The 27,123-nt window shown below is 61.3% G+C and overlaps 1 protein-coding gene across 1 annotated transcript in view; it reads left to right on the forward strand.

The window, feature by feature from the left end:
* The window catches only part of RUFY4 (RUN and FYVE domain containing 4), a 43,044-nt gene extending 16,145 nt beyond the window's left edge, over window positions 1-26,899 (forward strand). The window contains exons 3-13 of the mRNA XM_067529440.1: window positions 8,621-8,684; window positions 10,034-10,140; window positions 14,478-14,603; window positions 14,731-14,837; window positions 15,851-15,994; window positions 19,205-19,268; window positions 19,642-21,807; window positions 22,308-22,414; window positions 23,471-23,617; window positions 25,905-26,036; window positions 26,304-26,899. Coding sequence (XP_067385541.1) covers window positions 8,621-8,684; window positions 10,034-10,140; window positions 14,478-14,603; window positions 14,731-14,837; window positions 15,851-15,994; window positions 19,205-19,268; window positions 19,642-21,807; window positions 22,308-22,414; window positions 23,471-23,617; window positions 25,905-26,036; window positions 26,304-26,406 — 3,267 coding nt within the window. The 3' untranslated portion in view covers window positions 26,407-26,899. The remainder of the gene's footprint in view (window positions 1-8,620; window positions 8,685-10,033; window positions 10,141-14,477; window positions 14,604-14,730; window positions 14,838-15,850; window positions 15,995-19,204; window positions 19,269-19,641; window positions 21,808-22,307; window positions 22,415-23,470; window positions 23,618-25,904; window positions 26,037-26,303) is intronic.
* The last annotated feature ends 224 nt before the right edge of the window (window positions 26,900-27,123 follow it).

Consider the following 27,123-nt stretch of genomic DNA (forward strand, 5'->3'; position numbering starts at 1 on the left):
AAACCCAGCCTATTCGCAATTGACCAGTTACGTTAAGGTCTAAATTGATGATAAGCTATTCAAACCATCCACATTCAATACAAAACCCATTGCACAGTGCGTTTGCTGCCGGGTTTGAAAGGAAGTCACACCACTGAACTAGTGGAAGTCACTGGCTAAACACCCCGAACCAGGGTTTGTCTCCAGGGCTAAGCCAGCTAGGGACAGCAATAGCGTCTTTCGCAGGTGCAGCGAGATCACTGCCTCCCTTTCAGCTGCTTCAGCTCGTTCAGTCCGTTCAACGTTAAGAAACCCATTGGGGGGCAGGGCGGGGGGAGGTGTAAAAACAGGACAGCTTGTTTGCCTCTTCCAGTCTATGAATTCAAACCAGATGTGAGAGGCTGAGATCTACCAGCTCTAAAATCCTGCAGGACCCGGTAACCTAGAAACAAGTGGGTCCGCTTCACTAACTACAGACCCTGCTTCCTCTCTTTGATAAAGCCCTTTGTTTTCAATGCAAGACGTGTTCTGAGAAAAACTTTTGGATAAACTTTTTTTTTGTGTCCAGCACATTTAAGGTAATTTCATTTTTTTTAAAGAATGAAAGGGTTGTTTTGTGCATTTTTAATGAGTTCACATCCCCATCCAAACAGAGCTGGATACAGATCACAATAAAAAGCTCATGTAGTAAATAAGTAACACATCATGCACCGCTTTCGCACATAATCCACAGAGTCATATTTTCCAAGGTCAGAACGGACCATTGTGATCATCTCATTTTACCTCCTGTATAACCCCGGCCGGAGAACTGCCACAAAATAATTCCTAGAGCAGATCTGCTAGAAAAACATCCAATCTGGATTGAAAAATGGTCAGCGATGGACAATCCACCAGGATCCTTGGTAGCTTGTTCCAATGGTTAGCTACCCTCCCTGTTAAAAACGTGTGCCTTATGTCCATCGGAATTTGTCTCCCTTCCACTTCCAGCCATGAGATCACGTTATATGTTTCTCTGCTAGGCTGAGCATGGGTTGGGGGCGACAGACCTGCCCCCGAACATCCAGCCCCTGGCATGACCCGGGACCGCCAGGGTCACGACCTCGCTTCCCACGCGGGCCACGCTGGGATGGCGGCTCCCTGGACCACGGCTGGAGGAAGGGAGAGGATACGGGGGTAAAGCCCCAGGAGACCCCGAGGGGCTCAGCCCGCTTTGCCCTGCTGGGACAAGTCTTCCCAGGGCACGGCCTCCAGGCACGAGTGAGGCAGAAGGAGCGGCAGAGACGGAGGAGGAAGATGGGCGGTGGGGAGACCTCCATCGGCAGGGCAGCAAGACTGGGGTGCATGGAGGGGGGATGCTCAGTCCAGCTCCCCCCCTTAAGAGCGTAGGACCCCGTTACACAGCCCGGCCGGCCCCCCAGTGCCCATCCTCTGGGAATCAGGCCCTCCAAAGCCCGGAGCTTGGCATCCCAGCCAGCAGCTGCTAGGATTACGGCCGTGGGGACGCGTTCATCAGAGCTCGAGGCCCGAGAGGACTGGATGGTCCCCCCGGAAGGCTGGACTTGTCTCCTCATAACGTGACTCCGGGAGCGGGAGCTTCAATGCAAGCAGCAAATCCCGGCACCGTCCCAGGAGCTGGCACCTCTGAGTGACCATCTGCCCTGCTGGGCGGCGAGACCAGCCCCTGAGCTCCACCGGCTGAGCTCCTCGTGTGGGGCGTGTACAGGGGGGCAGACGGGCCTGGCACACACAGCGTGCAAGGATTTCATGGTGCTCAGAACCCGGGTCAGGGCAGCCCTCCTTTTGGGTGGGGAAACTGGTCTGCGAGGCCTTCTATTGCCCTGGATCGTGCCAGCTGGGAATCAGTGCAAATGGGCTGTGTAGACAAGGCCACACACACACACACACAGGGAAAAACAGACTCACAATTCTTACACAAACACACACACACACAGAGGGAAAGACAGATCCAGAGTTCACACATACACAATTCTCTCTCTCTCTCTCTCTCACACACACACGGAAAGAGAGACTCACAATTCTCTCTCTCTCACACACACACAGGGAAAGACAGACCCAAAGTTCACACACACAATTTTCTCTCTCTCTCTCACGCACACACGGAAAGACACACACACACACACACACACACACGGAAAGACACACACACACACACACACACACAGAGTCAGAGTCAGCCCCAGCGCCGGTATGGAACTAATTCCTCCCTGTGACTGTTTACACAGCAAAGCTGCCCCGGGGGGGGGGGGGGGGGGGGGCGGGGGGCTGGCGGGGGCTGGCCTGGCTCATTGCTTTGCTATGGTAACCCTGTCTGGCAGCCAGCTCTCCCCACCCCCGGCTCTCCACCACGGGCAGGCAGAGCTGGCACTGCAGCCAGCCACGTGGGCCCCCTCCTGGCTCCGGGGCCGGCGGTGCGCCAGGTTCTGGTGGAGAACGCGGAGGGCCCCGGAGCCGGCCGGGGAAAGGCCGGCTGCCAGCAGGGCCGGGGGAACAACGGACCGCCTCCGAAATCACAGCCCAGCTGGGCGCCAGCCAGCTGCCTCGCCAGGCCCTTGGCGCCGGCTGGGTCCCAGCCCGCTGCACTGCTCCACCTCGCCCCGCTGCGCCAGCCAGGGGAGAGATGGGACGCGTGCAGGGAGTTCGAGAGAGAGGTGTGTTCAGGGACGGACAGACAGACAGACATCTATCTTCCATCCAAGGCCCTGGCAGCATTTGACAGGCATTCTCAACCACCCCCACCCCCCGCCACCAGGGACTACCCCCATTTTACAGCTGGGGAAACTGAGGCGCGGAGGGCTAGTTGTACACCTGGGGACTGGGCTGAGTCCAGCGACGTGGAAGTCCCGGCTCTGCCGGAGGAAGAACGGCCTTGTGGCTAACAAGCTGAGCTGGGACTCGGGGATCGGGGCCTGAATCCTGGCTCCCCAGGTGACGGCAGACACACTGCTCAGCCCGTCGGTCCAGCCACCAGCCCCGGCCCCGTGGCAGTTCCTGCTAGCGCCACATTCCCACGCCCTCAGTAGCACAGAGGTGAGCCCCCCCCGGCCCCACTTGAATTAGCTGGGCTATGGCAGGAATGCCTCTGGCCGGCCCGGCCCCTCGCCCTCCGCAGGAGAGGTTATGGCCTCTGTGCACGGGGTCCAAGCCCCGGCAGCTGGACAGATTGTCCCGCATGGGACCCCCTGGGAAGCAGTTCCGGGCCTCCTGCGTACCCTGGGCACCAGGGAGCCCTGCAGCGCCGTGCGGGACCGGAGCAGAGCTCTGGGGTGTCTCGCCCTAGGGAGCTGTCTGCAGCCCCTCTCTGCCCCTGGGGTAGGGCTGGGGGCACAGCCAAGGTGCAAGTGTTTGCAACAGCATCGGCAGAGGCGTCCCCGTGCTAAGCAGAGATAGCTCTGGACAGGGATCTGCGGGGACACCTGGGTGCCCCAGGAAGAGGAGGGGGGCTCTGAAGGGGGCTCTCTCTCCCCGGGGAATCAGTGCCAACCCCAATGCCCCTGAGTCCTGCCACAGCCTTGCTGGTGCCCCCACAGCCCCTGCGATGCCAGCCTGGGCTCTGCCGGTGCCCCTCACTCCCGACCCGCAGCCCCCTGCTCGCCCAGCCCCGGCTCTCCCCACTCCGCTGTTTACAAACAGAGGCAGGGTGATTAAGATACGAAAGGGCTGGTGATTAGTTTCAGGGTCTGGAAGTCTTTAGATGAGCCTGTGTAGACAGGAATTGGGAGGGGGGGGGCCAAACCGCTGAGCCACGTTACACCCAGACAAGAGGAAGCTGTGAGAGATCTGTGCCTGGAGGCGCTGACGGCAATAGACGTTTTCCCCGATTGAGGACTGGAAGATTTGACCCTCCAACATTTTTTTCCAAGAGGAAGGGCTGCCTAGAGCTGCTGTGACTGTTTTCTGCCCTTCCCCGCCTGCTGGGGCCCTGAGACGCCGCCGCAGACTTTAACGCCTGGAATTTTCTTGGTGTTTGGTTTTAACCATTCTCCTGTGAGCGCTGCAGCCCCGCCGCTGGCGTGTGTAAGCGCCTTCTGCGAAGGGCCTGGCCTTTAAACAGAAGTGAAACCGCAGGGTTGCCAACTCTCAAGATTTGTCAGGAGTAGCATGATCGTGACTGCTTTCCTTAAAGCCCCAGCTCCTGGAGTCAGGTGGCGCTGGGAGGAGTTCAGCCTTCGCTCTTAAAGGAAAAGTGAGTTTCTAGCCCTCGTGGCTGTGGAGAAAGCGTCACAGCGTGACCCCGTGCACGCTAAAGGCTCAAAAAGCAGAAGGCAAATAAAAAAGCCCACCACAGCCAGGATTTCTCCTGATTTTTAAACCAACCTTGCGATTTTGGGCCAGCCTGGCTCATGGTTTTTGTCTGTACTGTGAAAGTCACGGACCATAAGTGTCAATTTCACGCCTGTTTAAAGGCAGGTTGTAGTCTATTATTTGTGGTGTGGAGACACCCCCAGGCAGGTGCAGTCTAAACTCATGGGGTCTCGCCCTGGCAGGAAGCTTCCACAAGTGACATGATCCAGTCCAAGCGAGGGGAGCTGCAAAAAGCAGGTACCTCCATGCTAGACAGTCATCTAGATTTTCCTGCCATTGTTTCAATTGCCGCATTCAAGGCTTTGTACCAGAGTCAGAACAGGAGTTAACATCTTAAACCGCACCCGAGTCCCTGCAGCCACTTGCCACGCGATGTGGGAACGGGTCAGTATTCGGGGTGAGTGGCTCGAATATTTATTTCGTTTTCTTTCCTGATGAAGGACTGAGAGCCGGGGCTGCCTTCCGCTAACTTCCCAGTTATCATCTGCCACAAAACAGAGTTTTCAGGTGCCTCAGTCGCCCCTGGAATCACGGTGAAAGTCGTCCCACCCACCGCATCTGACATGGCAACCCCAGAGCTCCCAGCCGTGCTGCTGTGGTGTGTGTCTCTCGCTCTGACAGAGCCGGATCCCAGCACCACTTCCTGCTTTCACTTTGCAGGTGGCTTTCACTTTGCCGCCTGGGAAGGAGCTGCTGGGACACCCCCCGCCTGGACATGGTCCCCCCCAGAGGCTGGCACAGGTAGGAGGCATTTGACCACCTCGGGGCCTGCTGGGGGGAGGGGGAGGAGACGTATCCCAGCGGCTGGGTTCCTGCTGCGATGGCCCTGCTCAAGGCAGATGTTCGGCTGGCAGCAGGCACCAGGCAGGGGGAAGGGGGCACGTCCGTGGAGTGCCCGGGCTCTGGGCAGCAGCTGGGGGGTGTGGGGTAGGGCAGAGATCCCCCCCCATGTCTCCAAGCACAGAGGAGCCCAGATCACATCGGCACCTGGGGGGAGCCCATCTGGGAACGTGGCCCGGCTGCGCCTGCACCCTCCATCCCGGGGATTTGGGGAGCTCCCCTCTGCCCCCCGCCAGCTCGCCCTGGGGCCAAGAGATCCCAAAGCCCCTGAGAGCTGCCCGGGGGAGCTGCCTGCCTGTGTTCTAGGAATCCCCCAGCCCAGCTGTGAGTGGGGGGGCTGGACACGCACCAGGAAGGCTGCTGGCTCCGGCTGGGAGCTATCCTTGCAATACCCAGCCTCCCCCCTCCCCTCGGCCAACAGCTGTGAGCCGGGCAGAGGCCCTGCCAGGGCGGGACGGGAGCTGGGGGGGGGGCTCTGCTGAGGCTGCCCCCATGGGCAGTAGAATCGGGGCCAGCTGCGAAGGCGGGTTGGAGCAGGCCAGCCTCTGTACACCACCCCAGGCAGGGGCCCCCACGCCTCTAAGCTCACAGCCACTGCAGGCAGTTTGGGGTCTTTACCCCTGAACCTAGAGCAGGCCCGTGTCTGCCGTGCTGAGGGGATGAGGCTGGTGGCTAGCCATAGCCCCAGCAGTGACACTGCTCGGGTGCAGGGAGCAGGACCATCCACCTGCAGGCTTCAGGGCAGTGGCTGAGCACCAGCCAAGGTCAGGAAGGAACCAGCCCCAGGGCTGCATGGTCAGGTACAGCCCGGGGCTGGCCGGCCAGCACTGGCCTCACGTGGTGACGGGACGTCAGAGCACATGGGCCGTCAGGTCCTGGATCACAGAGTTTCTCGCTGGCCGGCCGCTGCAGTCCCGGGGGGTGGACTGAAAAGGGTTCTCTGAGACCTCCCCGGGCGAGGCCTCGCGTCCTGCAGCGCGCCCTGGTCTGAGCTGCTCCAGGCAGTGCTGGGCACGGGCCCTGGCTGAGAGGGGCCCCTACGGACGTACCTGGCTCCCCCCCAGATCTGGGGCCCATTGGGCAACAGGGGAGCTGGGCTCAGTTTCTGCAGTGTCCTTGTGACTCAGTGGCTGGGATGTACCAGGCCCCATCCAGCATCACTACCCCCCCACCCTCCTTCTCCAGCCCCTGGCCGGGAGCTCCCCACAGAGCCGGCTTTCCCACCCTCCCCCCAGCTTCTGCTTCGCCTGTTTCGTTTCCCCCTCCCGCCCCCTCGGGGCAGACAGTTCAGTGCGGCTCGTCCCCTCCTGGAACCGGGGAGCAGGGTTCCTGTGGGCCGCACAAAGTGCACGCCCCGCACTTCCTCCGTGGGAAGCAGCGACTCCCACACAAAAGGAGAAGCGGCCGGCGAGCAGCAGGGAGAGCCCAGCCAGGTCCCCACGGCGAGGAGAGGACCATTAGCAGACGCAGCAGCCCCGGGCACGGCCGAGAGCCGTCCATCCTTCCGCCCCCGAGGTCCCCGAGCCGGTGAGCATCACCCCTCAATTTACAGAGCCGGGGACGCAGGCGCAGACAGGACTGGCCCGTGGCAGAACCTGGGATGGAACCCAGGAGTCCTGCGTCCCCAGCTCCTGCTCTAACCACGAGCCCCCCTGCCCTCCCCGGAGAAACCCTCTGATCCTGGCGTGCCGCCCGCTGTGGGTCTGATCCCGAGTGACCTTTGGAAGCAGAGGCCGACCCAGCGAGCCGCCAGGGCGAGGACGCTGAGAGCGGGTTACGGCTTCGGGGTATTTCACGAGCTCAGGTTTGGGTCAGCCCCATTCCAACTCCCCAGGGTCTCACCGGCCCCCCATCGCCCGCCTCGCCCCCCTGGGGACTGCTCCATCGGCAGGTGAGGAATAGCCGAGGAGGAAATCTTTCTCACCGCCCGGGGGGACAGTCCCCCTCTCCCACGCCCCTGGCTGGCATTCGTCCCGCTGCCCTTTGCTCTCCCAGCTCTGCCCTCGGTGCCGCAGGCCCGGTTTGTGCCGGGGTCCGGCCGCCTGCCAGCTCAGCCGAGGGCCTGCCATTCCTCCCGGCAACACAGGCCAGACAAGCCCCTGCGAGGTGGTGCAGGGCTGGCCGCGCCCGGGGCCTGGGACGCTTTGCCCCACCCGGGTGCCCCGTCCTCCAGCTAGACGCACGCTGCCTGCTGGAGAGACACAAGCGGGTGCTATGGGCCCCGTGCCGGCGCCCGGGAGAGACTTTACCCACCCGTCACTGGACTCGGACTCAGCCCCGGGCACCGGTAGGATGCCAGGAGTCGCGCCCGGTTAATCCACCCCCGGGCCCTCCCAGTTCAAATCACCCGCGTGGGCGGAGCAGCCCGGAGCGGCTCAGCTCCAACACTTCCCTGCCTGCAGGTCGCTATTAGTCACCTTGGCTCTGCGCGGCGAGCTGGGGAACTAGGGGCTTTCCAGGCAGGCGGGAGACATCCACCGCAGCAGCCGGGGAAAGGAGGGTGGATGGGCCGCTGGCAACGGCAGGGGGACTTTGGGTGGGGGTGCAACCTAGTCCTGGGGAGTCTGTGGGAGGCCCAGGCTTCTCTGGGGTGCAGGGTCTGGGGGAGCTCAGGGATGGGCTGGCAGCTACGGCCATCAACCCGGTGTTTCTGTAACTCACCATAGAAAAGCGTGATCCCCTTCCCACCCTGCCAGTGGCTGGTTCACCCCAGGATAAGGGCCTACTACCGCTCCCAGCTAACGGAGCTGCTCTGAGAGGAAGGGGACAAGGCGGCTGCTGGGACCCCTTTCAGTCCACAGCTCGGCTGGGAGACGCCCCACTCCTGCTGCAGCTGGGTGCCCACGTGGACAATGCCACCTCTCCGGGTCAGACGTGGGTGTTGGCCACGGCCGGGTGGCGTGGTACAGGGCTGGGGGAGAGAGTCCCCAAGGGGCGACGCTGTGCCCGGGACCTCGGTCGCTGGGAACCCTCCAGCTCGGAGCCAGCGGTGGGCAGCGTGGGATCTCCTGGGAAGAGGGAGCGGTTGGGGGGCGGGGGGCACCAGCAAACAGCCCCCTTTTCCTGCAGCCCGGCCCAGCTGCTGGCTGGGGGCAGGACGCCGCTCGGGACGTGATACCCTTGTGGCCCCACTGCCTACCCTGATGCAGCTGCAGCAGGGCAGGACATGATATCTCAGCTCGGTGGCGTCACGCTGGCTGCGTCCGGTCACCCCTGCCCCCCACTGCCGGGATATCAGCCCAGCCGCGCCAGCCCCATCACCAGCCCGCTGGGGCCACGATGTCCGGAGCCTCACCGCACCCTGACACGGCCGTTCAGCGGGGCAGTGCGGGGCCTCCACCGTAGTCATGTTCATCGAGATGGCAGCTCCCAGGGGGTGTCGTCGTTTCCCCCCCCCTCCAGGGCAGAGACAGACGCACAGCACAGGGAGGTCAGTGCCTGCTTGCCCGCCCTCTAACCCAGGCCTGTTCTGTTGCAGACCAGCCGGGCAGGAGCCATGGCGGGCGCCCGAGAACTCCTCTGCGTGATCCAGGATCTGCAGCGTAAGTGCCTCGGCCAGCCCCCTTCCTGCCCCGGTAAGGGCTGTGAAACACCCCGCCGGGCCCCCCGCTAGATCCGGCCCCCCACTGGCACCAGTCCGGGACACAGGAGCTGCTGGAGAACTGCAGAAGCGCTGGGGTGTGGGAACGCCCTGGGCCCACAGCACCCCCCACCAGGAGCCAACGGGGGTGGGGGGTCGGAAGGGGCCTCTGTGGACTAACAACGGGGGGGGGGGGGTGTTAAGCCAGGATGCCTGGTGGGGGTGAAAGGAGAGTACAGAAAGGATCTAGCAGGGGTTGGGGTACCCGGGGCAGGGAGCCATGGTGGCAGAGGGACCGTCAGCCAGAGGCTGGTATTATCTTCGTACAAGTCCCAGCGTCGCCCCCGCGGCTGGGCCCACTCCTTCGAAGGAGTGACTCAGAAGCACAGAACATCTTGCTCAGCGGGACTGTCCTGTCCGACCCCACCCCCCGCAGCCCCATGTAGCCCCATGTCCTGTCCGACCCCACCCCCCCGCAGCCCCATGTAGAGACGTCCCCCCACCTCATGCTTGCGTCAGCCGCCCCGCCGCTAGAACATCCCAGCTCAGTCTCAGAATTTCCACTGCTGGAGAATCCATCCCCGCCCTGGGGAAATTCTTCCCCTGGTGAATGACGCTCCCTGCTACAAACGGACGCCTGATTTCCAGCCTGAATTCACCGCGTTTCCGCTGCCAGCCAGGGGCTTGAGCCAGACCTTTCTCTGCTAGCCTGAAGGGCCCATGAAATATTTACTCCCGGCCGGGTCCTTATAGACTGTCATCAAGTCACCCCCCAACCGTCTCTTCGTTAAGCTAAACGGATTGACTCCAGGGGCTCCAAAGCAGGGTGTCTCATCCTTTAATCCTATTGGGGGCCCTTCTCTGAACCCCCCCACCCCATTTACCAACATCCTTCTTGAATTGAATGGACAGCGCCTGGCACAACCCCTTCTTCTTCTCCTTGAATTAACTCCACTCGCCTAGATCACGCCTCCTTCCCTTCTCCTTCCCGATCACTTTTCTACGCTCTGGCGCTTCTGATTTATTTTCATTGCTATCAACTTCCCCCCCCCCATTTTGTTTATATGGCTGCTTTCACTTTCTCTCCATGCCCGGCTTTGGGGTTTGTGGCTCTCTCGTTTCACGGTGGCTTTTCTGAGCGCAGGAAAACGTTCTCCCCCCAGCAGCTGGCCCAAGGGGGTCTCGGCCGCCGGCGGTGTGCTTCTGAAGGGCAGAAAGGCCCGGATTCAGTCCTCCCCGGCCTGCGGGGTGTCTAGTCCCAGGTGTGGGAGCTGGGAAACCCCTGCTCACGTCTGCCCTTGTCCCTTGCAGAGACGGTGGCGCAGCTGAAGAAAGGCTACAAGGACTGCAGGTTGCCAGTCACCGACGGCGGGCGGGAGCTGCAGGCGCTCTGCGCCCAGCTGGAGTTCCTGCTGCAGGTGAGCGCTGGCGCCCTGGCCCACACAGTTGGCTCCTGCCGGCCCCGTCAGGCAAACCGAACCGCCCCTTCCAGTGCCTGCCCCTGGGCCCGGCCCCGCCCCACCCTGCCCGTCCCAAGAGCAGGCCCCAGCGCCACGTTCCTGAGCGGCCCTTTGGAAACGCGTTTGCAGAGGCTGCCGGGGTGACAGGCAGGTGGATTTTGTGGCAGCTGAGAACGGGCCAAGAGACGCACCGGGGGGGGTACACACCCCCGCCCCCGTTAGAGTGCAGCGCTAGCGCGGTGATCTTCCGTGCAGGAAGGAGGCTACCGCATGGACACTGCTGGGTTTGTTGAGGGAACCCCTCCACCCCCTCGTAATGACACACGGCCCTTTGCTTTGAACGCCAGGAAGAGGCAGGCCAGTTGCATATTCCCCATGACACTGACAGGGAAACTGAGGCAGGGAGTGGGCCAGGGACTCGCAGCAAGTCCACGTCAAAGCAGCCAGGAGCCAGTCCTCCCCGCTCACCCTGCCCCGTGGCTGCTGCAGCCAGACGAGCGGCAGGCGTATTTCTAGCCCCTGCCAGCCCAGCCCTGCCCTGCCCTGGCTGTCCAGAGCAAAGCAAATCAGAGCACTTTACAGACCCTAATGAACGGAGCCCCACACACTGCTGCCCCCGGGAGGCGCTGCAGGTCAGTCACCACCTAGGGAAACCGAGGCAGAGCAACACTGAAGTTAGCACCTTACTCGCGATTGCCCAGAGCTGGACGTACAACCCAGGAGTCCGGCTCCATGCAGTAACCCGTGCCACCTCCCCTCAGGTTTTGGAGGGACTCCACCCTCCCTTGCTGAGCGAGGATCCCAAACCCAGGGACGTCTCCCCGGCCACAGTTCCCAGTCCGGGGCAGCTGCAGGCCTTGGCCAAATCTAGCCCCATTTGTACCAGCCAGTGCCCCCTGCCTCACATCCAGTGAACCTGCCGGGGAAGCTGGGCTAGTCCAAACTCCAGCCCTGGGGCAGTCGAGTATTATAAATATGCAGCGTTGGGTGTGTGGTGCCGGGAGAACTTCACAGGGAGTTGCCGGCTGGGTGCAAAGGCTGCAGATCTCACGAGACATCTAGATAGATGCATGTGCAACGCTGGGGAGGAGCCGGTGGCTGTAGCTCCTATAGGTACCAGTGACACCGGGGAAGCCACATCTGGAGTAGTGTGTCCAGTTCTGGGCACCCCACTATGGGAAGGATGTGGACAAATTGGGGAGAGTCCAGTGGAGGGCTAAGGGGGCAGGAGCACAGGACTTAGGAGGAGAGGCTGAGGGAACTGGGCTTGTTTAGTCTGCAGAAGAGAAGAATGAGGGGGGATTTGATAGCAGCCTTTAACTACCTGAAAGGGGGTTCCAGGGAGGATGGAGCTAGGCTGTTCTCAGTGGTGGCAGATGACAGAACTAGGAGCAACGGTCTCAAGTTGCAGTGGGGGAGGTCTAGGTTGGACATTAGGAAACACTTTTTCCCTAGGAGGGTGGTGAAGCACTGGAATGGGTTACTCAGAGAGCGGGTGGAATCTCCATCCTTGGAAGTTTTCAAGGCCTGGCTTGACAAAGCCCTGGCTGGGATGATTTAGTTGGGGCTGGCCCTGCTTTGAGCAGTGGGTTGGACTAGATACCTCCTGAGGTCCCTTCCAACCCTCATCTGCTCTGATTCTGTGACATAGAGAAGGATAGGAGAGAGGCCAAATTCAGACTGCTAGGTAAGAGATCAGAGGCCAGGATCTCCACAGTAGCATTCTCTGAAATGCTTCCAGTTCCACACGCAAGGGCCAAAAGACAGGCAGAACTGCCCGGTCCCACTGCACGGGTGAGCTGATGAAGCAGGGAGGAGGGGTTTAGGTTTGTTAGGAACTGGGGAACCTCTTAGGAAAGGAGGTGCTTATACAGGAAGGAGGGGCTCCCCTAAACCACAGCAGAACCAGACTGCTGGCTGGTAAACTTACAAAGGTTCTTAGAGGAGTTTTTCAAGTAAGGGCCGGGGGAAAGCTGACAGGTGTGGAGGAGCACACGGTTCAGGCGGAGACATCTCTTTGGGATGAGTTTATTGAAGGGGGAGCTCTGAATCCTAGGCGAGAGGATAGGAAGAGATTTCAGTTCTCCCCATATGGACTGGGAACAGGGCAGCCCAGAGCCAGACACAATAGCAGCTGGAAATGCACAAGAATGTCACTTTCACTGCTGGTAAGCTGGTTGATGTGAAATTGAGCAGGCAGGGGGGTCACAGCTGGGACTGCCCCCCCTCCCGCTCCCAGGGGCGGATGGGGGTTCCAGCTGAGCCCCGCACAGCTGCCAGTGTCCCACACTCCAGCTGTTGTGCCCCACTTCCGTGGGTGTAAGCCCTCCTGGTGAGGACACACCCCACCGGCAGGAGGACAGTGCAGACACCAACAGCTGATTGAATTGCTGCAGTGGCTGGAGGTCGACCTAAATTAAAATCGACCTAATTTTGTCATGTAGACAAGCCCTAACTGTGGCATGTAACCTAATCGCTTAAATCAGCCCCCATATCAGAGAGCAGGCAGGTAGCTAATGTTACACCAATTTTTCAAAAAGGCTCCTACAGCCAGTAAGCCTAGCTTTAATACCAGGCACATTGGTTGAAACTACAGTAAAAAAACAGAATCATCAGACACACAGAAGAACAGGATACGCTGGGGAAGAGTCAACATGGCTGTAGAAAAGGGAAATCACGCCTCACCAATCTACTAGAATTCTCTGAGGGGGCGGGGAAGGTCAACAAACATGGGGACAAGGAGATATGATGTACTTGGACTTTCAGAAAGCCTTTGACAAGGTCCCTCATCAAAGGTTCTTAAGCAAAGTAAGCTGTCATGGGATAAGAGGGAAGGTCCCCTCCTGGATCAGTAACTGGTTAAGAGACAGGAATAAAAGGTAGGAATAAATGGTCAGTTTTCACAATAGAAAAGGGTAAATAGTACCCCCACACACACAAGAATCTGTACTGGGACCGGTATTGTTCAGCATATTCATAGATGATCTGGAAAAGGGTAAACGGTGAGGCGGCAAAATTTTCAGATGACATAAAACTACTCAAGTTAATTAAATCCAAAGCAGACTGCGAAATGGTACAGAGGGATCTCACACAACTGGGTGACAACATGGCAGAGGAAATTCAGTGTTGATAAATGCAAAGTCATGCTCACTGGAAAACATAATCTCAACTATACATACAAAACAATGGGGTCTAAATCAGCTGTCACCCCACTCAAAGAGATCTTGGGGTTCCCTGTGGCTAGTTCTCTGAACACATCCACTCAATGTGCAGCGGCAGTCCAAAAAGCTACCAGAACATTGGGAACCATTAGGAAAGAAATCAAATAGAAAATATTATAATGCCACTATATAAATCCATGGTACAGCCACACCTGGAATGCTGCATGCCGTTCTGCTCTCCCCGTCTCAAAAAAAGAGAGATTAGAATGGGGAAAGGCACAGAGAAGGGCAATAAAAATGATTAGGGGCATGGTACGACTTCTGTACGAGGAGAGAGAAAAATCCTAGGACTGTTCAGCTTAGGAAAGTGACGGGTGTGATAACGTGACGGATAAAGGGGGATATGACGGAGCTCTATGAAATCACGACTGGTGTGCGGAAAGTGAATAGAGCAGTGTTATTTATCCCTTCACAAGAGCCAGGGGTCACCCGATGACATTACTAGGCTGCAGGTTTCAAACAGACAGACAGAAGTGCATCTTCACCCAACACACGGCCAACCTGTGGAACTCGCTGCCAGGGGATGTCGTGAAGGCCAAAAGCGTAACTGGGTTATAAAAAAAAAACAACCCAGACTAGATACATTCATGGAGGATAGATGCATCAGTGGCTAGGGTGGTCAGGGATGCAATCCCACGCTCTGGGTGTCCCTAAACCTCTGGCTGCCAGAAGCTGGGATCGGATGACAGGGGATGGATCACGGGCTAATTGCCCCGTGCTGATCATTCCCTCGGAAGCACCAGGCATTGGCCACAGACACTGGGCTAGATGGACCATTGGTCTGACCCAGTCTGGCTGTTCCTGCGATGGCCGCGCTGGGGGGCCGGAGCGCTGCCAGTTAGGGGTGCGGGCAGCAGTGGCCTTGTCCTGGTAGTCGTAGCCTTGGGTGAACCCCCGTGTCCCTCCCCCAGTCCCAGCAGCCAGGAACCAGTGGCCTAAGCAGTGGCAATACAGAACAAACACCTCCCTGTGAAACCCTCCCGCCCTCGCCCCAGCTGCCACAGCGCGCAGGAGGGGGCTATCCCAAGGTCTCCCGGGCTCACGGCTGCCACCTGCGTTTTGCCCCCGTATCAGTTTGACCTGAAGGAGAAGAGGAGCTTCTTTGGCCAGCGGCGAGATTATTGGGACTTTCTGTGCCACGGCCTGGCAAGGCGGCGCCAGGGCCACGAAGGCGTGCAGTTCGTCAGCGGCCTGGAGAAGGTACGGCTGGCACAGCGGTGCAGGGGAGGGTCTGCGCGTCGGGGAGCCTCAGTCTCTGTGCGGGGGGCCCCATCCCCCCGCCAGCAAATTCAATCTCACTGCCCCCCCTCCCCCGGTGTACCAACAGCTCAGGACTCCCGTGGGGAAGGGACGAGCCTTCATTCGCTACTGCCTAGTTCACCAGCAGCTGGCAGAGTCGCTGCAGCTGTGCTTCCTGGACCCCGAGCTGACCAGGTGAGGAGCCCGGCCGGGGGTAGGTCTCGGAGTCTCCTTCCACCCGGACGCTACATCTACACTGAGCCTCCCAGCCCGGGCCCGCAGGCTGCGGTGTCAGGGCTCGTGCTAGCATTCCCACGTCACCATCGTGGCTCAGGCTGGAGCCCTGAAGCCTCGGGGGTGGGGTGGGGGAGGCGTGAAAAAACCCAAGCCGCACCGTCAAAGCGCTGGTGACACGGCTACTTTGGGTGCACCAGCGCGAGCCCAGCTCCCACAGCTCCCTGCCGCCGGGCGGCGCGGTCCCTGGGCAGCGGGGGCACCCCCCGGGGCGGCGTAATATTCATCTCTTGGCGTGCGAGCAAGGAGCACGTTTTCCGAGGAGGAGGGCGAAACACAAATGCTGGGGCCGCGTGAGTTCAGTGAGCGCAGATGTGAGCAAACCAGTGTGCCGTTGTGTGGCGCACGCACACACACACACCCACCCACCCACCCCCTCACTGATGGTTTTGTTGTTAACACGTAGGCCCGGGACTCATGGGTTCGTAGCGCTGCTACGGACGCCCTGCATGAGCCATTACCCCGCTCTGTGCCTCAGTTGCCCCACTGGGAGTGGTCTGGAAGGAAGTAACAGGAAGGGGAGGAGATCGAGGAGGAAGTGTGTGTAAATGGGGTGGGAGGGCAGCTAGTCAGTAGACCAGATCCAACCCCCCCAGTGCGTAATCTGTAAAGAAAGAGGTGCCAGGGCTGAAGCCATTTTTGTGCATTCACACTGGGCACAGCAAGCCCAGAGGCTTAAGTCCTGCTAATGCCCCCGTAAGTCAGCAGATCCTGAGCCCCCCGGCCCCCAGAACGGGGGCTCCCTCCAGCACAGACACCGTCTCACTCGCTTCATCCGCCCAGCGCCACCGTGGTCCATCACTGGCTAGTTCATCAGGAGCCGGTGGCGGGCCCTGAGCCGGCTGAGACGGGGGGGGGGGGGGGGGGGGTGTCTGGCTGGTGTGTCAAGGGCCTGCCTGGCTTGTTTCCTGCAGTGAGTGGTACTACGCCCGGAGCCCCTTCCTGAACCCGCACCTGCGAGCCGACATCATGGGCTGCCTGTACGAGCTGGACAGCATCGCCTTCCACCTGGCCCTCAAGAGACCCGACCTGGACGCGGCCTGGCCCATGGTCTCGGAGTGAGTGTCAGGGAGCCGGGGGTGCGGGGCTCCGATCCCAGGGGTGGGATTTGCTGCTGTGAAATCAAGTTAATACCGACAACCGGGTGCTAGAGAAACACCACGCGCAGCTCCGCTGGTACCCCTCAGCCCCGACCTGCAGCCCTTGCTATCCCAGCCCTGGGGCCCCCCCCAGTTCTGCCAGACGGTGCCCCTCAATCCCCGATCCACAGTGCCCTGCTATCCCAGCCTCCCCAGCTGGAGTCCTTGCCCTTCCCCGGCTATTGCAGGCCGGAGTCTCTCCTGAGCGGTCACAGCTTGCAGGCGGGAGGTGACTGTGGGGTGAGGGACATGGCATGTGCAACCCTCTAGCCCCCCCGGCTGCACAGCGCCGGGCAAAGAGCACGTGCCGCCACCCCCCCCCCGAGCACGTCCCTTCCCACCTAGCCCGGGCCTGCAAACAGCTGCATTTCTAAGGGGAGGCCAGGACCCCCGGCACCCTAGAGCCCCCATGCACCTGCGGCTCTCGGCCGAACAAAGCCAGGAGGTCTGCGGCTCGGGGGCCCTGCCTGGTCCCTGCTTCCCCAACTCAGCGTCACCCCAGCAAACCCCCTCCGCGGACGGTCAGGCCCTCCCTGCAGTGGGGCCTGCTCTGTAAAGGCCGCGGACCCGCCCTTTGCCAGGAGGAGAGGGGCAGCCGGAGTCCCCCTTTCCCCCCAGGCTGTCAGCAGCCTCACTGCTCTCTGAGTGCCAGCCGGGGGGGGGCTCCCGAGCAGACGGGGAAGCAAGCCCAGCGGGCTGTGGGGCACCGGCCCCCTCTTCCCCAGAGGCTTCCCCCTTCCCCCCACCCAGGTTTGCCTCCTCCCGCCGGATTTACTGCAGCACGTCGAAAAAGGCAAAGGGAAAGAAAGGGTCGATCCTCACAGCTTCCAACACCCTATCGCCAGCCCCCAAGAGAGGGCGCTCTACCCCCACCAGTCACCCCACGCTTCTGGGAGCTCGCCACAGCCTTCCATCTCCGCCCCAACCCACCGGGCCCGGGCGCAAGGGACGACCCAGAGCCGGACACACACGTGGAACGGTCTCCGGTGCAGCCCCCGTTTACACTCAGCCTCTGATCATCAAGCGCCAAGCAACCCCCAGCAGTTGCTTTTGCAGCCCTACCACGCTGGGCAGGTTATCACAGCTCCTCCTCCTCGACTTCACCCGGCCCTCCCAGGGACCCAGGCCTCTCGGCAATCATAGCGAACGTGGCATCACGCAGACAAAACCCACCGCCACCGCCACATCCCCTCCATGGCTAGTCCAAAATGCCCCCCTCCACTGGGAGGTCAGGAGTTTCTGTTTGCTGCATGTTGCAGGCGGAGGCGCTGACCACAGTCAAGCTGGGCGAACTGCAGCAGGCCGGTGGCAGAGCTGGGAACAGAACCAAACCGTCCTTCCTCCTGCCAGGAGATACTGGCACCAAATACCCTCAGGCCCACCTCCCCGGGCTAATAATTATACATGCCCCCGGCTGAGCCAGCCAGCCTGTGACTGGCACCCGTGACAATTCTTCCCCAAAGCCACAGCAGCCGGGCGTTCATTGCACTGCACCGTCTTCCTGTGTGACAAATCCAGGCAACCGGGCACGGGACACGAGACACAACGGGCAAATAGCTGCAGCAAACAGCTCGCCCGCAGGCCGGGAATTGCCTTGGCCGAGCGGGCAGGGACGGTGCCATGGGGGTCTACTCACTGCAGCTGGCGCCTCCTCCTGGCCACGCTGGGGAAATCAGCTTCTTCCAGGTCCAAAGCCTCCCTTCCGCTGCTCCCCGCACGCCCTGCTGCCACCTTCTCTCCACAACCTCTGCTCCAGCCAGGTCTCCTTCCAGGGTGCCCGGGTGCCAGCTCACAAATTGGCTCAGGCAGGCTGCCCTGATGGTGCTGCCTCCCCAGTGGTCGGTAGGAGAACCCACACCCATCCCCTACACCAGGCCACAGCTCAGGGGTCCCACATCACAGCCAAGGTCTGCCCTACTCCAGCCCTTTCCCTTGAGCCTTTCTGGCCCTCCCCCTTCCCTGGGTTTGCCAGCCCAAACTCTCCTCTATTGTCCTAAACTCAACTCCTGTCTCCCCTACAAACTACCTCCCTGCCCCCACCCTGCTGCGCTCAGCTCCTGGGCTTTAGACAAGCCCCACCTGTTCCTGCACAGCTGTGCACCCCCTAATTGCCTCTTTCCTCTCAGCCTTCAGCCTAGCAGGTTAATTGGGCCATCTGGCCTCTGTTAACCCCTTCCAGGCCACCGTGGGGGTGTACAGCCCATCACAGATGATAAGGAAGTTGGGAGGAAAAAGAGAGTTAGGTCATGCACAAGTACTAGCCATGATGGGGCCAGACCCCCAACAGCGAGGCGTTGGAGCCAACAGCCGGGCCCCCTGCCATGTCGTCCTAGCAATAGGCAGGGAGGGCTCTGAGTTACTCCAGGGAATTCGTTCCCAGGTGTTGGGCTGGTGGGTCTCACCCACATGCTCCAGGTCTAACTGAGCGCCACATTTGGGGTCAGGAAGGAATGTCCCCCCAGATCAGATTGAGACGGTTTTTCACCTTCTTCTGCAGCATGGGGCCCGGGTGACTGGTTGGTTTGAACTAGAGCCAATGGGGGCATCTCTGTAACACGCAGCCTTTAAATCAAGATTCGAGGAGTTCAGTAGCTCAGCCAGAGGTCGTGGCCCATCACGACAGCGGGTGGGTAAGGTTCAGTGGCCTGCGAGGTGCAGGAGGTCAGCCTGGATGATCCCGGCTGGTCCCTGCTGGCCTCCAAGTCTATGAGCAAAATTGCTGGTTCTGGAGAAACTTCTCCAAGAACAGGGGCTTCAGTCCGGGCTTGGCTCCGATCACACCCTTCCAGTGCTGTTTCTGACCCCCTGGCCCGAGACCATCGTCATGGAAACAGCTCATCCCCACCCATCCATACAGCACCTGGAAGAGAGGGGGGAACCCTGCTGATTCTCCAGGGGGGCTGGGGAAATGGTTCGAGGGGGTAAATGTTATTGTGAGGTTGTGCTAGGGCCAGACAGAGGCGGGCGCCTGGGGCTCCCTTTGGCAGGACTCAACTCTTTGGTCACTTTGTTTAGGGCTGTGATGGCAGGGGAGGTAGAAACATTTGGAGCGGCAGAGGCGCAGAAGGGGTTGGGAGCTGACTGGAGCCTCTGCCGGGCCGTTGCCCTGAGCCTGCGTCTTTCCTTTAGGACTCTGTCCAGATGCTCCAGCCACAGCTCCGTGAACAGCCAGACAGAGGGGACGGCCTGGCCGGTAGGTGATGCTGCCCCGGGGTGGGGAGGGGCGAAGGGCAAAGGGCAAAGGGACCATATCGTTCATTGTTCATTGCCAGGGCCAAGCTGATGCTCGGGGGCGGGGTGGGAGGGGATCCGCTCAGAGATGGGGGAAAGGAGCCGTAGGGGCCCCACGGGCCATGGCTGTAGCGTCAGGCGCTCGAGCCTTGACACTGCGGGGGTAACGTGGTTGTCTCTCAACAGGCTTTAGACCCACCGGGTACGTTTCACCCATGCCAGGAGCCCCCTTGGCTGTCAGCCCGTCACCAGGCTGTTTCCCGGTGATTTGGCTATAGGGACTGCCTCCCCGCCAGCCCTCGTTCTGTCTCTGCTCTCTTATTCATCTGCTGTAGGTTGGGAACCTGGATGGAGACTGTGAGCTGCCGCAAGAAGCCAGGAGAATCCCACAGGAGGCATCCCAGCTCCCGGGGCAGGTCAGCAGATCCCCGGGGCTGAGCACGGATGACCAGCTCCAGCCCGGACTGGAAGAATCCAGGGAAGATCCGTCAACGGCGGCCTCCTTGGAAAGGAACGAGGACAACGGGCGACAGGCGGGGTCCCAGCAACAGGGTTCGGAGGGGGCTGAAGACGGCTGGCAACGGGGAGCCGTGCTGTCCAGCAGGGAGCGAGAGGCAGAGCTCCGGCAGGTGAACGCCCAGCTGCAGCTGCAGATCGAGACGCTGGGCGAGGAGCTTCGGCTCAGCCTGGCCGCCGGCCGGCAGCTAGAGGCTCTGCTGGCCCAGCAAGAGCAGCACCACGGCCAGGAGCGGGAGGTGGCCCGGCGCTGCAGCAGCCGGCTGGAGGAGCAGGCCGGGCAGATCCGGGAGCTCCAGGAGTCCAAGGCCTTCCTGAGCGACACCCTGGAGGAGATGGACGTGCTGGCGAGTGCCCTGAGGCGCCAGCTGTCCCAGAAGGAGGAGGAGAGGGCGGCCCTGTTGGCGGTCCAGGTGGAGGAGCGGCGGGAGCTGGCGGCGCGGCTGGCAGAGGGGCAGAGGCGTCAGCAGGAGCTGGCCGAGCGGCTTTCCCGGGCGACGCGCGACGCCGAGCGGGAGGCGGCCGCGGCGGCCGCGGCTCAGGGCCAGAGAGCAGCTGCAGCCGCGGCCTTGGAGGAGGCCGAGCGGAGACTGAGAGCGCAGGAGGCCGAGGGCCGGAGGCACCTGTCGGGAGCAGAAGCCCAAGAGCTGAGGCACCAGCAGCTGCTGTCTCGGTGCCGGAGGCTGCAGGAGAAGCTGAGCGCGAGCGAGGGGCGGCTGGAAGAGAAGGAGGCCCAGGTGCTGGCCTTACAGAGTCAGCTCAGCCAGAGGCAGCCGGAGGGGCCCAGCGGCAGCCCCCAGCTCGGCCCGGAGGAGGAGACGGCCCAGAGGGCCGCGCTGGAGGCCAGGCTCCGGCAAGCCGACCTGCAGGCCGAGGGGCTGAGGGAGAAGCTGGAGAGGGGCCTGTCGGAGAGCAGGGAGCTGGAGAGGGAGCGCGAGGCGCTGCTGGAGTCCGCGGTGTCTCAGGGGCAGAGCCTGGCGGCCGCCCGGCTGGAGACTCAGGACCTGCGGGAAGAGCTGGCCGCCCGGCAGGAGCGAAACGCCTCCCTCCAGGAGGCTTTGGAGCAGGCGGATCGGGCTCTGGCGGACACGGAGAAAGAGGTGCGGGGCCTGCAGGAAGCGCTGGAGGGGCAGTCGGCCGAGCTGCGGGACGCCCTGTCCGAAAACTCCGCTCTGGCCGCCCGGCTGGCGGCCGCGGCCACGGGCTTCGCGAGCGAGAAGGCCCAGCTGGAGGCGCGAGAGGCGGAGGAGCGAGCCGGCCACGAGAAGGCGGTGGCCGAGCTGAGGAGGCGGCTGGCGGCGGGCGAGGAGCAAACGCGCCAGGAGAGAGAGGAGGGGGCCAGGTTGCGGAAGGAGGAACAGCAGCTCCAGGCCGCGCTGAGGGGCGCCTCCGAAGAGAGAGACATCCTGGCCGGCCAAGCGCAGACCACGGCGGCCGCCCTGGAGAGCCGCGCCCGGGAGGCAGCATTGCTCCGGGGCGAGCTGGAGGAGCTGAAGGCCCACAGCCAGCGGGAGGAAAGCCGGCTGCAGGCAGCACTGGCTGTGGCCCAGCGGGAACGGGACGCGCTGGCCCAGCAGAAGGAGGAGGGCGACGGGCAGATCTCGGCGCTCCGGGAGGAGAGCCTGCGACTCCGGCACCAGGTGCAGAGGCTGGACCTGGAGAAGCAGAGAGCTGCTGACTCGCTGGAGCAGGCCAGGGGGCAGCTCGCCGCCGTGCAGGTGGAGAAGGACGCCTTGGAGGAGATGCTCGCCGTGGAGCTGGAGCGGGCGGGGGGAGGCAGTCGGCCGGAAGCTGGGGGTGAAGAATCCAGGGGGCTGGCCAGCGGAAGGGGCCTGGCGGAGGAGAAGGCAGCTGGAGGGGCAGGGCCACAGACGGGTAAGCCGGTGCTGCCAGGGGAACTGCTGGAGGACCCGGAGGCAGTGGCCATGCAGGAGAAGGCCGGCCCAGAGCACAGGCCAAGGAAAGGCGTCGAGGAGATGGTGAAGGTAGGAACTGGCCATTTGCAGGGAGGTAAATGGAGCTGGGGGGGGGCAATGGGTGTGTGGGGGGGAAATGGGGGTAGGGGTGGGGCTGGGGGACAATGGAGTGTGTGGGGAGAAATGGCGGGGTGGGGGTTCTCCATGGAAAATTTCGAGTTTTCAGCCACCAACAAAAAAAAAAATCAAACCCCAAAAACCTCTACGGCCTAGGCTCCCTGGTCAGACTATATCTCCCATGATGCACCATGGTCCTCCCTTTTGGCGAGGGGACACAATGCATCATGGCCATCATAGGGCTGCAGTGCATTATGGGAGCTGTGGTTCAGGTGCCTCATTCTCCCAGGCACCTCTCTGTGGCCCAGGCTCCCTCCCAGACTATATCTCCCATGATGCACTGTGGTCTCCCCTTTTGGCAAGGGCTGTCACAAGGCTGGGGTGCACCATGGGAGATGTAGTCCAGCTGGGGAGGTCCGGCCTGGCCTCACATTTGTGCTTTAACCTGCTAGTTCCTGATCACTCACCTGGAGAAGGGGAAGGGAGATGCCCAGCAGAAAGGGCAGCTGCTAGCAGCCAAGGAGGAGGAAGCGAAGCACCTGGCAGAGCAGCTGGACAGGTAGGAGACTCAGTGAGTCCGGCTGGCGGCCTGTGGACCCTTCGCTGCACGGTGCGGAAGAGCCTGGGCCCTCGGGATCTCTCGCACCGTGCAGCTGCTGCCCGAGCCAGCGTGCCTGATTCTGATCTGGCTAACCCAGCCGGGAAAGTCGGGCGTGAAGCCACGGAGGCCAGCGGCCTGGGGTGGGAGAGGTGATCAGAATCAGAGCCAACCAGAGGCTCACAAAGAGCGAGGACAGTAAATCAGCTGGGCTGCGGCAGCCCAGATACTGTGGTGATGGGCACCTTCGAACAGCTGAGAGCCAGAGTCCAAGGTACCCCTGGCTGCAAACTCACCGACACGTCAGCCAATCAGACGAGAGCCCAATAGCCGACGCCCCGACACACCAGCCAATCAGATGATGCCTAAGGCATGTCAGCCAATAGGACTGTTCGCAGTGCATAGAGGAGAATTGCCGGGGAGGGGGAGGGTAAGGAGGTGTCTTGTGCCCAGGGGGTCTTTGCAGTTTGGGGTTCTTAGAGGATCTCGCGACCTGCTTGTTTTCCCGTGGGCACGTAGGCCAGGGCGAGTTTGCCCCTCCCTTTGTTTGAGGGAGGACTTCTAGGAAGACTCGTAGAGGCTGGTCAGAGAGTCGTCCGGGCTGCAGAAGACCCAGTGTTAAAAACCAAGCCACATTTAAAACCTCAATGCTCTCAGGCCACCGGGAGCAATAAAGGGTCTAAACCCCATGTCTTTCCCCCAGGGTTACCCCACTGCACTCCAGGGGGGAATCACCCTGCCCCAGACCTACGCAAACTCCCCAGCAGGATCACCTGTGGGTTTCCTGCCCGCCCTGGCGAGACGCCGGCCCTGCTTTGCTGCATTCATCCGTCCCCGGAAATATCAGCGACTGCTGAGCCCCTTTGTGGTCCTCTTGCAGTCCAGAGGGGCGCCCCGTCCGCCCTTTCCCTGCCCTAGCCGCAGACCCCAGCGGTGAATCCTGGCCTCTCCTCTCCGCCACCCCGCAGCCAGCGCCTGCCAGGGCTCGGCCATCTCAGGGCTTGTCCTTCCGCCCAGGGCCCGGCAGGACGGGGAACGTCTCAGGCTGGCGCTGGAGAGAGCTGAGCGAGAGGCCGCAGAGCAAGAGAAGACACACCAAGGGCAACTGGCCGAGCAGAAGGAACTTGTCCGGGTCGTGAAAGCCCGGCTGCTGGAGCTGCTGCGGTAAGCGGGCTGGGGGGCGAGGAAGGAGGGGGGCGTTCCTGGGGCACATAGGCATCTGTGTGACTTCTGTGTTTGGGGGGAGGCAGCTCCAGTCAGACCAATGGGGCTGTATGTGGCACGGAGGTGGGGGGGCAAAGTCCACGCTTGCCGGAGGCTTGCAGTTTGGGGGGTAATGCCCCCCACACCTCCCCTGAAGCTCTGCCCGTGCTATGGTTCTGTAACATGCGCAGATGGAGAGCTAGGCTGAGACACCAAACCGGTTCTCACTGGGCTGCAAGGGGCGCCGGCGCCCAGCGGGATCGGACCTCTCGCCTTCCAGCCCGGGGTTCAGAGCAGCCTTTTCCACCCTGCGACTGCAACCAAGGGTGCTGAGCTGAGGGGCTCAGCCCGACGCAGAGCTCTGCACGTACGCAAGCTCTTGGCGCAGCAGCTTGGCGCCTGGGAGATGTTTGTACAACCACAGAATCGTTGCGTCCCAGCAGATGGGGGTTGGCAGGGACCCCAGGAGGTGTCTAGTCCCACCCTGCTCAAAGCAGGGCCAACTTCAACTAAACCATCCTAGCCAGGGCTTTGTCAAGCCAGGCCTTAAAAACCTCCAAGGATGGAGATTCCACCACCTTCCCAGGTAACCCATTCCAGTGCTTCACCACCCGCCTAGGGAAAAACTTTTTCCTAATATCCAACCTAGACCTCCCCCCCTGCAACTTGAGACCGTTGCTCCTTGTTCTGTCATCTGCCACCACTGAGAACAGCCTAGCCCCATCCTCCCTGGAACCCCCATTCAGGTAGTTAAAGGCCGCTATCAAATCCCCCCTCATTCTTCTCTTCTGCAGACTAAACAAGCGCAGTTCCCTCAGCCTCTCCTCATAAGTCCTGTGCTCCAGCCCCCTAATCATTTTTGTTGTCCTCCGCTGGACTCTCTCCAATTTGTCCACATCCTTCCTGTAGTGGGGGGCCCAAAACTGGACACAGTACTCCAGATGTGGCCTCACCAGTGCCGAATAGAGGCACTAAGGATGGTTGCTTGTGCGTGTGGACATAAGAACGGCCACACTGGGTCAGACCGTTGGTCCACCCAGCCCAGCGTCCTGTCTTCCGACAGCGGCCAATGCTCGGTGTATGAATGAATGAACAGAACAAGCAATCATCACGTGCTCCATCCCCTGTCGGCCACTCCCGGCTTCTGGTAAACAGAAGTTGAGGAACACCCGGAGCAAGCGCTTGTGTCCCTGACCCTCTTGGCTAATAGCCATCAATACACCCGTCCTGCAGGAACTTCTCTCTTTTCTGAACCCAGTTATACTTTTGACCTTCACAGCATCCCCTGGCAGTGAGTTCCACAGCTAACTGTGCGCTGTGTGAAGCAGTACCTCCTTCTGCTTGTTTTAAAGCTGCTGCCTGTTCATTTCATCGGGCACCCCTGGTTCTTGTCTTATACGAAGGGGTAAATAACACTTCCCTGTTCACTTGCTCCACTCCAGTCATGGTTTTATAGGCCTCTCTCATATCCCCGCTTAGACGGCTCTTTTCTAAACTGAGCAGCTCCAGGGTTTTTAATCTCTCCTCGTACAGACACTGTTCCGTCCCCCTAATCGTTTTTATTGCCCTTCCCTGGGCCTTTTCCAGTTCTAACATATCTTTTGCAGCTGGGGGTGACCAGCTCTGCACACGGTATTCAAGGGGTGGGCGCACCATGGATTTATAAAGAGGCGATATGCCATTTTTCTGTCTTATTATCTACCCCTTTCCAAATGGTTCCTAACAGGCTGGTGGCTTTTTTGCCTGCCGCTGCACACTGAGCGGATGTTTGCAGAGAATTATCCACAGTGAGGCCAAGATCTCTCTCCTGCGTGGTGACGGCTCGTTTAGGCCCCGTCGTTTTGTGCATGCAGCGGGGGTTATTTTTGCCGGTGTGCATTGCTTTGCTGTGTTGTCTGGCAGCACACGGTAGCCCTGATTTCCAGCACAGGCTGCGTGTAAAAACATGCCCAGCATCCCTGCCCACACAAACCAGCCACCGAGTCAGCCGTTTGCGTGTGGTTGCTGTGAGTCTGCCTGTGGCTGCGGTCATTGTGTAACACACCTCCAAAATGCGTGTGTGTGTCTCTCTCTAACAGCCGCCCCCACGGAGAGGATAACAACCTGCTACAGCTGTCACTGAATGCTGGGGCCCTAGACGGAAGGGTTGGGGGCTGGCAGGGGATGGGGGGCGGGGTAGGATTGAGGGCTGGGCCAGGGCAGCGCCGTCACTGGAAGGGAATGACGTGCCCTCTCCCCCACTCCCCAGGGAGAAGGACGCCTTGTGGCAGAAGACGGAGGGCATCAACCCCCAGGTGCCCGGCACGGTGCCCCGGGACCTCGGCCTGTGCGCCCGCTGCAGTCAGGACTTCGGGTTTCTCGCCCGCAGGTACCAGTGCAGGTGAGATGCCACAGCCACGAGAAAGGGGGGCCGCGGGGTGGCGGGATGAGGCGGCGGGGAAGGGAGCCGTGCCGAGACAGCTGGCCAGGGGAGTCTGTGGCAGAGTTGGGGGGGCTCTCTGCTCCCCCTTCCCAGGCTCGGGAAATTGGTGTCAGCGATGGGATAGGATCCGTTCTCAGAGGGGGGGGGGGTGAGCGCAGCAGCCAGCTGGGGGGCACGGGTGGGAGGGCGGCGTGCGTAGCCTCACCTGCCCGGCTGTCTCCGCAGGCTGTGCCGGGGCACCGTCTGCCAGGCCTGCTCGGTGGAGAGCGGCAGGAAGGGGCGCTGCTGTCTGCTCTGCTGGCAGAAGAAGAATTTCAAGGGCACCTGAGCAGGGGCCCCTCCCCCCCCAGCGTCTCCTGCGCCCTGCCTCCGTTCCTGCCTCTCCGCGTGGGGACGGGGCCTCTGTCGCCCATCCCGCTGGCGATGGGGCCGCGGCTGGAATCCGCTGGGCTGGGCGCCGCAGTCGGCCCTGCAGCCGTTTCCCCGCGGCCTGTCCTGGGGGAGACCCGACTGGGGCCAGCGCCCGCACAGCACAGCAGCCCGCCGGGTCGTTCTGCCTCCTGAGGCTCTCTGTGCCGGCCTTTCAGCGCCTGAAAATTCCTGGCAGCCGGGCATGATTTAGCCCCTTCTAGCGGCTGGGCCACATAGAGGATAACAGCCTATTGCCGCTAACGGAGTTGCTCTCCCACCCCCAGCGGCTGGTGCTGACGGGCCCAGGTTCAGAGCCTGCCGGCGGCCCGCGAAGGGAGGTCAGTCCATAAACTCTTGCCTTGAGCAGGGCAGTCAGCTAAGGCCTTGTCTCTGAGAAGATTTGGGGCTCTGATGTGCAATTACATTCGGCAAAGCTGGTCTCCTGAGCCTCTGTGTGTTTTCTCGTGACGGTTCCAGTCCGGCTTGGCTCCATCTCCAGGAAAGCCGCCATGGTCCTAACAGCCCCCCTGGGCCCCCACCCCGCCCCGGGAAGCGGGTCTCAGGGGGCATCAGTGACCCGGGGGTGGGCGGCCCGTACCAGCAGGAGCCAGAGTCAGAGCCAGCGTCGGGGCTG

The sequence above is a fragment of the Emydura macquarii genome, unplaced genomic scaffold (genome assembly GCF_026122565.2).
Source record: "Emydura macquarii macquarii isolate MOO-44397 ecotype Brisbane River unplaced genomic scaffold, CSIRO-AGI_Emac_v2 contig_2988, whole genome shotgun sequence".
Lineage (NCBI taxonomy): Eukaryota > Metazoa > Chordata > Testudines > Chelidae > Emydura > Emydura macquarii.